The sequence below is a fragment of the Myzus persicae genome, unplaced genomic scaffold, assembly GCF_001856785.1.
Source record: "Myzus persicae strain clone G006 unplaced genomic scaffold, MPER_G0061.0, whole genome shotgun sequence".
In the NCBI taxonomy this organism is placed as follows: Eukaryota; Metazoa; Arthropoda; class Insecta; order Hemiptera; family Aphididae; genus Myzus; species Myzus persicae.
In genome coordinates this window covers 111,397-124,101 of record NW_019103334.1, presented here as the reverse complement: position 1 = coordinate 124,101, position 12,705 = coordinate 111,397, and the positions used below count along the sequence as shown (strand labels likewise).

At 31.9% G+C, this 12,705-nt stretch overlaps 1 protein-coding gene across 1 annotated transcript in view; it reads right to left on the bottom strand.

Annotated features, from left to right (window-relative positions):
* Positions 1-12,705, bottom strand: part of LOC111034322 (paired mesoderm homeobox protein 2A-like) — a 45,186-nt gene that overhangs the window by 10,592 nt on the left and 21,889 nt on the right. The window contains exon 3 of the mRNA XM_022315475.1: positions 1,107-1,329. Within this exon, the coding sequence (XP_022171167.1) occupies positions 1,107-1,329 (223 nt within the window). The remainder of the gene's footprint in view (positions 1-1,106; positions 1,330-12,705) is intronic.

Sequence of the window (12,705 nt, the reverse complement as noted above, 5' to 3'; positions counted from 1 at the left end):
GTATAAACTATACCTATTCCTTACATTTTAGTATTGCTCTAACAGAAACTTCTTTGCAACAGAAAAATCAGTTGGTACCCAACAATTCCATTAAAGGAAGGTTTAATGTGGGTCCAATAGTATATGGCACAAATGTATATTGTATATGTATAATATTGTGGTTAGTAAGCATATATTATGTTGTACTTGTTTCAAACACTGAAACACTTGAGTTTATTACTCGATAGGTATTATCATCACACGTTAATATTATGTTATTTTATTATTAAAACCCGCAACACGCACTATTACTTCGTTTTGTTTGTTTTTTTAAGAACTCTTCGGCAGGATGAATTTCGTTTATATGTTGGGAGCAGACTGATGGGAGTGAATGGCTTGCACATTTAACTTGCTCGGTTGTACATTGAACAGTTTAATTATATATATATCAATATATTACATGCCAGATCATCGTGACAGGTACCTATTATATAATATAAGACTATAATAATAGAACACGTCGTATTAACATCGTGTATTAAATCGACTTCTAGTCAGTTTCAAAAGTTTTGCTTCGAATCTATTAACTGGAAATCGCAATACGATGTGATAGGTACACTCAATGCAATAGTATATATTATATATTTTCATTACGGAACGATGCAAGTCGAGTGTGCTACATACCTACGGGCTACGGTGTTTGCTCCGGGTCAACGAGCCTTACGTAGGCTAGTTGGAGACCTGATCTAAAATGTCCTGTCGACCATCGAAGTATCGATACTCGATGGTACCTTCGTAAAGTAAAAAATTATGTGATGTCTCACATTATTTTATAAAATGTTTTTAAAAAAGTTAGCCTCTACATATTATGAACTAACAGATACATATTATACTTTTCAGACAATTGGCATTTCCATGTCCTTTCATCCCCGTAATAACTAAAAAATATATCATACATTTTGTTCGTGTTTTCAAGTATGAATAATCAATATATTTTTGTGCATATTTTTATCTCAATACATAGCTGACGTTTTTCTTCTATATTCCTACCTATAGTTTATAGGCGGAATTCGCGATATGTACGTATAATAGGTAGGCTAAAAATATTATCTGTTTTTAAATTTTACCTGTTCCATTGACCGTTTTCATGTCGGTTGAACCGTTGTTTGAAGATATGCTGCCCGGCGTGGACGGTGTGCCAGGCTTGCCATCTTTCGATTGACCGCATTGTTTCGGCTCAGTTTTTATGCTTGTCGCGTCTACCGTACTACTGCTGCTGGATTGCGACGATTTTTGCTGGGCTAGCCTTTCCTGTTTTCGGAATTTTGCCCGGCGATTTTGAAACCACACCTGTAAAAATAACTTTGTTTAGTTCTACAATAATCAGCTGTCCACCTGTGAGTCTATAATGTATTACAGGGGTTTGGAAATATGGCAGGTATATAAGCACACTATACGACATGGCCTTATAATGGTTACTGCTTACAACTAATTTTTAGTATCAAACTGTTATGGCCACATAGGATTCGTATTGCTTAAAAAAAAAAAAAATACAATACTAATAAATTAATATAATAAATTACTATACCTATTACTATATCGTCTATATCCTACATATATATATATATATATAATATATATAATATTATATATACATACAATTATTAGGCGTTATGGCATTCCGGTAATAGAGAAGACATTTTATGGTCTTAAACCGAAATCCATTTACTTATTTATGTATAGGTTATTATTGAGTATCAAAATTCCTTAAACTTGTCCCCATTTGTGACCCTCGAGGCTTATTTGAAGTATTTATATGTTATACGAACACAATACCTAGATATATAAAGTTGAGTGGCTTCAGAACATTCGTATAGTATACCTACATATAAACATTACACATACATACATACTCACATATATTCACATGTATTATGTATGTATAATATATTGCTTATGGTAGAACAGCGTCAGTAAAAGTCCGCCTATATATATCACCACCCACCACCAACAACCACCCCACTTTTCACCCACTGTTAATCAACGGGAGCGCTGCTGCTAGTATTCGGTCCGTTTTTAAAAGGTTATCTTTTTTGTCCTAAACAAACAGCGCAAAACCCCTTGGCGGATAAACTTCGCTCAAAAGTCCGTGGGTCTTGTGTATACTTATGACTGCTGTTGCTGCTACTGTTGTGCAAAGAGAGTGTATGTCCAACTACTAGAGACTTGTTTTTCTCTCGTTTTTCCCCTTTTTTTTTGTTTTTCCATTTCCCCCCCCCCCCTCTGAATCTTGTGTATACACCACCACACAATACTCTATATACTCTTAGTGTTGTTCGGCCTTGCATCACAAAAACCTACTGCTTGCACTATATATATATACACAGTAGTTAGACTTTATATATATATATGTGTGTGTGTGTGTGTGTGTGTGTGTATAAATGTAAACGTGATGTTTACTTTCCACCTCTTAAATCCAATAAAGTTCGGTTCCGTTTAAACACGCGCACATGCAGGACCTTTGATTCGTTGATAGAGGCGGCATCGGCCTTTTATTTAAAAGTCACGTGCAAGAGGCCGACAGCGACGCATCTATTTACTTCTCTTTTTACTTTTTTTTTAAATTTCCAACCCTCTTAACCTGCATCCTTCTCACATGATTATTTTCATTTATTCTATATGTAGAACATTTGTTTAATAATTATGGCGATATTTAGGTACATATTATACGGCGCGTATGCCAACTGTAAAGTTGTAATGTTGATGTAACTTTTTCATTCGATTTCCTTATAATATCAGAGTTTAATATTCTTAATTATATATTAAATTTAATTTTCCCTAACATGCAAACATGCAAGGTTATTTTATTTAAGCTGCTAAAGTAAAATTGCTTATACATTTAATTTAAACCAAGTATTTTAAATCGTTAGATATGCTACCTATATAAAATACCCAATGACTTAAACTAAATGTACTAAATGACTTATTGATCATTCCTAGTTTTTAAATGTTATACTATTCCATAGGTCTGTATCGTATAAAACTAATAAATTCTATTTTATAGTTGTACAGCATTATTTTTTTAATATTTGTCGTTAGTGGTTGCTTATATTTAATTTTTATTGTCTATGAATTAATAAATTACGTTTAAACGTGGAATTATTGTCTCATTTAAATGTTTCAGAATAAATCTGCTAAATTTCAAAAGTAAACACCAATTTATAATTTAAATCTTAATATAGATAGGTACCTACTATAATTTATTTTTACCTGAGTTTTTATGATATAGTTTCAAATAAAACTACTTCATTTTTTTCTCAATAATCATTAATATACGGCGATGTGAATATAGTTCAATAAATATTTATTTGTTAAACGAGAAATTCAATGAAATTTTAACATAAAATGTATATTTTACCGAAAGCGCTTTTTTTATTTTAGACAAAAAGTGTTAAACGACAATCTTACTTATCATACTATAATAATATTAATCTTACATAGGTACATCAAATATGAAATATACGCTGTAACTTGAAAAACGCCTATAGATATACAATTAATTTTTAGTTTACTGCTGCTAGTATACATAAGTAGGTACTTAATGATTTGTGTAATGCAGTTAATTTAGGTAGGTACCTATACAAGATTTTTCCAAATAATTGTATGTAGGCAAATGTATCGTCCCGTATTATATCATTTATGTAATTATCCTCAAATATACGAAACTTTGAATACCACCATTATCTTTTTAAATTGGAAAACGATTTCTCGTTTTGTGACTGTGCCTAATAGAGCACGAGTGACGAGTGTACTGCGACGTTCACTAAAAATAAATCGTGGTTCCTATGTTACTCTTTTAGAGAATGGTCCGTTTTGATATGCCATTTCGAGAACAGACTTGATTCAAAGCATAACGAGTAACGAGTAATGACGACTGCAGCATATGTGAAGAGTATTCCAAACGGACTCGCCATATTTGATATTATTTCCTCTGACTCGGTCGCGGTGTACATCGTATAACTCAACAGATGTGTTTCGCCTGCAACTTTACGTCTGGTGGCCAATGTACCGTGTAGACCTTTGCCGGGTTTTTCGGCGCGATTAATTGACCGTGTCTCTCTGTCTCTCTCTCTCTCTTTCTCTCTTGCCATACCACCGTTTCTATGAACCGTATGAGGGTTACCCGCGATCGAAATCCCGCCTGAAGTTAATTGAATATAAATAAATAACATGGGGTTTGCGTGTGTATGTTTATAATATATATTGTGCAATGCACTGATGTAGTGTCTCTTTTTGGTGTGTCATCATCACCGAACGTATCATCCAACAGTGTTTAACATGGTGTTTTTCCATTGTTTAGACGAGTGTCAATAGATTTATAATAATAAAATATCCCTGTCCCCCGCCGTTGTCACACCATTGTAGTTGTATTGTTAATATATACGACGGGGCTTGTTTTTTACTATTTCAAAACTCATTCAACCCTGATGTAAACCTGCTAAATCATCCGATTTCGCATTATCAATCGCACCCGAACAAAAGACAGTATAGTAGCAAGTGTTTACGAATTATCAAATATATAATAGTATATATATATAGTATATCCTATGTATAAACACTGTTAGGTACCTATAATAATGACATATCTTCCTGATTAGGGATGGGAATTGTTATACCATATATTAAACATTTCTAAACGGGTCTATGCATTTTATATTAAAATTATAGTTACATAATACATATTATGGGCAGCAGGCTATGAAAGCTCTCAATAAATTATGTGGTATAATATACGCTGATAAAATCCTTAAAGTGGTGACACATAATGATAGAAGTTACGACAGTATAGTTTAAAATACATAATATGAGTACGACGAAAAATACGTTTTTAAAGATGAGTAAATTGTATATAGTACAGTATACCTACCTACCTATTATATGGCTATGCCATATAATTATTTAATAATTTTATTGTGATCTTTAGTTTTAGTTATATTCGTCCTATATTACACGTTATTGTCTATAAGTAGAAGAAAATTATATGTTTTTTGCATTATATTGTATGATCTTAAGTATTAGGTTAAGTATTTAAGTAGTTGAACCTTTTCAGCCATAATATAATAGTATGATGTATCTATATTTTATTTTTTAATCAATAAAACACAAGAGATATTTATTATTATTAAGATTATAAGAGCATTATTAGCCCTGCTTCCAAATGGACTCTAAAAATATTTATCAGACTAAAAGTTTACATTGTAGATAAAGACCTACTCAATATTTTTATAAATATATGCAAAGTGTCTGGAGTCCTGCAGTCTGCAGTATGTTTCATACTTAATAATCTCAACAATACCTCCCAAATTTCAAAATGTAAGCAAATAACTCGCTTAAAATTAATATACACTAATAGTCACTAGCAATATTTGCTTATTATTGATTATAAATTATAAGTAGATGCAGTTTTTCTGTTTATTTTAATTACATTTTTAATATTTTGATTGGTTTACATCTGTATAAATTAAGCTATCACTAATATTAAGTGAGTAAGTACCCGAGTTAATTCAAATTTTACAATTGGTTTAGCCTAAAATTTAAAAATATTATGTATTTATAACGAGAATTCTGACGTAATCTAAGTTATAATTATACGATAAATTACAGCTAATTGACTTTTTGCTTTAAATGTTTATCGTATGCTATAACCATAAACTATAATACCCCATATGATAATAATTATAGTATGATTACTATAATACAATATATGCAGTGACGGAATAAGACATTTTGAGTCTGCAGGCACTTTTTTCCCTGGGGGCCTCAACACATATTAAAATTTTCCTTATGAATTCACTTAATTATAAATAAATTGATTTTGAAAATAATTTTTATTAATATTTCGCATGGCAACAAATAGCCAACAATAACACAAAAACATTATATAAACTCTAAAAAAAATTATTATTAAATATAAGACGTACATCACAATGAATTTAAATCAATACTTTCAAAGTTAATAACAACATAATATTATTATATAATATGTAGTAAAAATTGAATTTCTATGTCTTATGTCTTTATACATGAAATACTCTTTAAACTTTTTTTATTCAATGGCCTCTGTTTTGAAAATATAAATATTGATGATGGATAACACAATTATTTTTACACCTTATTGAGAAAATGTTTATATATGCATGTGTATACATGATATAAGCCAAATAACACTGACTCCCTAGTTCATTGCTACATCTCAAAAATTACAAAACGAATGAACATGAAATTTGGAATAATGGTTCGTGTAATAATCTAGATGTGCAATAAGAAAGGTTTTCCGATATTCGTATTTTAAAGAGGTGTTAAGATATTGAGATTCAAGGTGGAAATTGAAATTATTTTAAACATGATTTCCATTGTAGGTTACTCGGGCAGGTCAGAAACAAACATGCATCAAATCGTCGCGCTACGGGCTTAAACAAAGAAACTATATCTTAAAACCAAATATATTATGTGTGTAGCACTGTAGATACTCAAAAACTACTGAATTGAATTTGATGAAAATCTTAGAGATTGTTTTTTATATACCAGGAAAGTTCTGAGAGTAAGTAGTTTTAACCATGTTAATATACCAAGTGCTTTTTGATAAAAATAGTACAAGAGAATGCACCGAAAGGAAAACGACTACTTGGAAGGCCGAGGTTACGCTGGGAAGATAGGATCAAAGAAGGCATAGAGAAAGTGAGACCCGGGGGCAGGGATGGATTGGAAGGAGTTAGCTTTAGATAGGAAAACATGGAGACAAATCTGTCTTGAAGGCCGTTTTCACGGAAGAAGAAGAAGAAGATATATCAAGTGTTAAATCGCCTAAATCCAATCCATGACTTGCGGTTCCCACCTATAGGTTTAAATAATTGAAGCTAGGTACACTAGCTGACATTGATTTGTCCATGAACTAATTTACTGAAGGACACTTAAACCAAGATACACAACTATCGGCTATCCGTATATACTATAGTCTATAAAGAATTTGTCACAAAAAAAACTGCACACAAGCGAAGCCGGGATGTTCAGCTAGTAATATATACATAAAATAATAGGACATTTTTTGAAAAAAATTTTTTTTTCAACATCCCCGAGTGCTGCCTGTATTATATAGGGCTTAATAGTTAATTCGGCACTGGATATTACATACCTATATCTGTACATAATATTATTATAATACACCTACCTAATATTTTAATTGAATTGAATCAAGACATAATTTTTACCAGACGCTCAATTAAACATATTATTTTTAAAACTATAGTGACTGTACCTATACTACTCACCTAGAAATTTTTCGGTGATACAAAAACTGTGTTCTCTTTTTGGGATAAATTTAATTGGCACTGGGCCGAAGAGAGCATTAAGTCTGAATCCAATTTTGATTTTGGCAACTACAAGTTTCGGAAAATGAAGAATAATTTTACCAAGGATTTGTGACAGATGTATAATTGTTTCTATACCTCTATAAATTGGCGCAAAGCCTAAAGTTTAAGAGAGGTACATTTAAGTTATCAAAGTAACCGAAGCGTATTCATATAAATATAATATATAAGACTGATATCGTGGTTTTTTAACGGCATTAAAGCATAATTTTTCATACAATTTTAAAATATGGTAATATTGTTTAGTCTATTATAATAGACTATTTATGTAAGTTTTCAATTACTTTTTTGGGAACTTGAAATTAGGTCATTGTCGCCGTGGGTGATGGTGTATGGTGACGTACGTAATATTATAGGGATCAACATCTGTTCAATGCCCGAGGGACTCGAGTTTTTTGTATTTTCAATTTGCCAAAAACAAACGAAACCCAATGTAATAAAATGCGTAAACAAATCTTCTGTCCGGTCACAGTTGTTTTCACGCGACGATGGGCAAAAGTAAATATATATATATATTATTTTCTGCTGCGGAAAGTAATCGTGACGTGGCCAATCGGTTGCCTTCGTTCTTTCATCCGGTTTGTTCACTAAAAACACTCTTGTAAATCCTCAAGGGAAGAACTACCTAGACGGTCAGTGCTCGGGAAACAATCGCGAGTCTGCATTTTACCTTCACTACTGCGTATAATATTATATAATGTATAATATATTCAATATTCTATATTATAATATATTATAGGTATATGCGCCGTACAATATAATACCTATAGTACTACATTATTAATATTATATTATGTATAAAATACTCATGTGCAGTATGTTTACGGTGTACTGGCGTAAATATATGAGGCAATACATTTAAAAAATTTTAATATTCACACCGGGAACATGTCTACTATAATACTCCCATACACTAGCAACGATTTAATTTGCAGAAGCTGCTCTTTTTATTTATATTTGGTGAACACGCACGTAATATATATAATAAACCCGTATGTACACTAGGTAGATAATAAACACCGGCGAGCCGGATGATTGACGTGAATTTTTCAAAATTAAATTAAATATTGCATTAGGTATACCTATATAATATATATATATATACATAGGATATACACTATAATATATTATATTATTTATACTACATATATTGTGTGTAAAAACACCGGACTCATGCACACGGTGGAAGCTTTCGATTTATCTCAAAACCGCTAAATACTTAAACTCGTTAATTCTTAATAGTTTTCCCCGAGGAGATTTTAGACACAGTTATTTGTATTGATTTTATTTCGAATGTAGGTTTGCATTTTGCGCCTTTCCGGCTATCGTATTTTATTTTATGTTATTACTAATGTCTATGATACCACCAGGATCGTAGGTTTAATACGGTGTAGAACTGAATTAGGAGTAATAATTAATATGTTTGGTTTTTTTTGTCTGTAGGCATATTCCATTTAGTAAATATTGTATGAACCGTATTGGACATTTTAGAGTTTTTAAAGGATTTCCATTTAATAATATTAATACTTAGTTCATTTATCTTGTACAAGAGTGATAAACCGAAGAAAAAATCATAATTTAAATAATTTTAGTCGGTATTTATATAGGTATCTATTTTATTATAAGGCTGTACGTACTCATGATATTTTCAGACAGAATGTTTAAAAAATTCTTATTCATAGAGATATATCTATGGTTATTACATAGGAATAGTAACAACACATATAAATAAAAATATATTCACAGAATCATATCTAAGTTTTTATTTTACTCAAATATAGAGAAAATCATGTTATTTGAATATATTTTCAACATTTTCCAGACACTCAATGCGTTGCAACTTTTAGAGTTTGATATTTTTATATCTCTATGCATAAGAAAGTCGTAATACTTAACGTACCTATATATATATATATATTTCACAATTCTGCAAACCGATAAACTTTTATGTTTCCGTACTTCAGCAATCGTATATGATACGAAATTCTAGTGTTAAACTGTTAACGAAATCGATGCTAGTAAAATAGTATGTAATACCACACAATACGCGTTTATATCTGTTAAGGGAGACATAAATCAATCCGGATATTTGATACAGTTAATAACTGCAAGGTACATCACTGTCAAACTAATAGATAATGGAATAGAGGTGGGTATTGAGTCCACTTCCATGTTGCTCAATTTATTTTTGTTTGAAAATAACAAAATCAGTAAACCTATATATTATTATTATATATGTAATGGACGTGTCCAAACGCATTAATTCTTTCATTGCAATCTCAGTAACGTCTAACGTACCTATTTATACAAAATGTATTATTTATGCTGAGAGGTCCAGATATAAAAGAACGGGAACTCCTGGTGCGTTTAAATGATAAAAATTGTCTATGAGACACCCAAAGATAATCAAAAATAAAAAACAATTAAAAAATAATCTATACATATAAAATCCAAATACCATTTAGTCACTGATCGCTGTAACTCAAAAACTACGCAACGTACCAACTTGAAATTTGGAATTGGGGTTCTTCTCAAATTTTCACCGTTCAATAAGAAACGATTTCAAAAAAGTTGCGTTTTAGTGGAGTAATTAACGATTATAATTATTCATCTCCAATACGTATTGTGCTGCACGGCACGGGCTCATGTCGGCCCGCGGGTTTCCAGCTACCTGCATCCCATCCTTTTTGTCCGAAGATGTTCAATAAGAATTGTTCCGAGAGTTTATCGATAAAAATAACCTCATGCAATGCGCATACACCAATATATACTCATGTCAGGTTGCATGAACAATCTCTAAACATTTAACGAAACAATAGTGAGCTAATGATCCCTTAAACATGGTTTAGCGGCCCGTGATTGGTCCAATAATTTTTTTGATCCGTTAAATTAATAATTTTTTCATGCAACCCGGCATTAATCTACCAATATAATATATTATTTAATAATCGTCGAACGATAAAATGCACACCGATAACATAAACCAATACACATTCAAATTATATTTATGAGTTATCTCTCTATTATTGCCTTAACACGGTGTCTATACAATATACATTTTTATGTGCATGCAAACTAATACTCGTATTTATTTCATTTGCTCGCCGAACTACCAGCAGTTCGGACACGCGTGACATATTCCAACATCAAAAATATTTACAATTATAGTTGTATATATTATTTTATTATAATTGTTGTTATAATATACGGTGCCCGTAAACATGGAGCTCATCGACGTTTGCGGTGTCATGGAAGGTACCACCAGAAGCACCAATAGACAATAACAATACTATACAGTCGGTATTATTACATGGCTATTATTGATGACACGGCACGCGTGAACAATTTGCCACGAAACGTTTTGCCGGGCACATTGCGGAAAACCGACGGACCGGGTAGGTTCAGTGCGTGAAGTGTATATTATTCGCGGCTCACAGCAGTGTTATATACGTTGTGACATAATCTCGCGCGACGCCAAAACGCCGGAGAATTGACACCACCACCGGCGGCGACGGCGGTTCTTCCGGTCCGCTGGGCCGTTATTAATTTAATATTTTATTATATAATACAACGCGTTCTTTTCCGTAGTATCGTTCCATAATGTCGTATTCCCGCACGCACGTCTTATTTCAATCAGCCGCACCCCACCGGCTGCAAAGTCCCGTTTTATATTCTTCCAGCGCAACGTCCACACGCATGTAAATAATTTATATTTATATAATGTACATAAGCGCATATAAGTGTCATACGTGTATATGTATATATACATATAATATAGTGCCTGGGATGATGTGCTGCGCGCCAGAACGGCGGCGAAAGATGACAACGTGCAAAATGTGACCGCGATGATTGTCGCTTTCGTTCAACACCCCAGCGCCGCAGCTGATAATATAATATGAAGGTGACGATTATTTGTGCTTTTTGGTCGAACGACAATAATTTTAACTTAACTGCAGGGCTCGATGATTATAGCACTTGCGCATTTTTTTCTGGAACTTGAAATTACAACACAGTACGTGACAAATTAATTTCATAATGAAAAGATTTCCAAAACAAACATTTGAAGATCTCTTTTTCATATTTCAAGATTTTGTGCATTTTTTTTCTATTTTTGTGATAATTTTGATGTTTTTGCTAAATTGGGAAATATTCATTGGTGCTCGTTTTTTTATGATCGATCATGCCTCAACAATTTCGTTATGAACAGTTGTGCGGCTGCTTTGCAGTTATAACTTGTAAATGTACACATGTATAAATTATTTCCATTTATTTTTATGTGATTTCCGTCTGCTAAAATGATATTGATGTTTTTTTTCAAATATAACTTCTTTAACTGATGCAGCGCCTCACACGATAAAATCGGTTACAGCTGTTAAAGGACAATACATGAAAAAGATCAATATTATAAATGGTCTTCATAAGATGGTAAAAGTTAGAAGGCAATATAAAAGTCCGTTGATAAAGTTATATCTAGCGTTAAAAAACTTTTAACAATGTTCCAAGTCTTGTTGATCTTTTCAAATCTGAAGCCCCACACATATGTTTGTTTTCAAGACTAGCCATTACCCGTAATAATAATATGGATTAAGACAGCAAATTATAAATATATTTTGTAACTTTTCTGTTTTTATGGTGCATTATAGTGTGCATTTTACGGTTTTATTTTAAGCATATTATTATAACTCATATTTAGATGTTTTATAGTGCTGTAACTCTCGAGCCCTGCTTAAATAAGCGTTTATCGTGGGTGATTAATGTATGAGCAAAGCCACTATAATATTTACGCATAAACAGCGTGTTTATAATATTATAACTGCACAAATAAAAATTTGTTTCGGTCTGTTTTGAAAAAAAATTACTTTGGCCCATAATAGGTTAATATTATGGCACCGGTATAGCTGTACCTATAGATATAGGTTTGCAGAGGCGTTTGTCGACTAAAAACAACTGTTGGCTATTGCAGTAGGAATATGATAATTTTAGGGTGAGCCGTATCTACTCATTATTCGTACAATATGAGTAGTATGTAGGTACGGAATTTTAATATTTACATTGATAAATACGTATAGTAGACACTAAATCAAATAACAAGCAAGTTTCAGTTTTTGCAGACTTGTTCGAGATTCTTACTTCAGTATATTTATATAAATTATTTATGTGATTCAATCGATTTCTGCGTTTTTACATAGGTGTTTTAACCTGCAGTAGTTATTGTGTCTGAACATTAATATATGTTATAAATTATAATACATCACGTATCTCGTTTTCGATAGGATTTTATAATATATATGTTACGGGC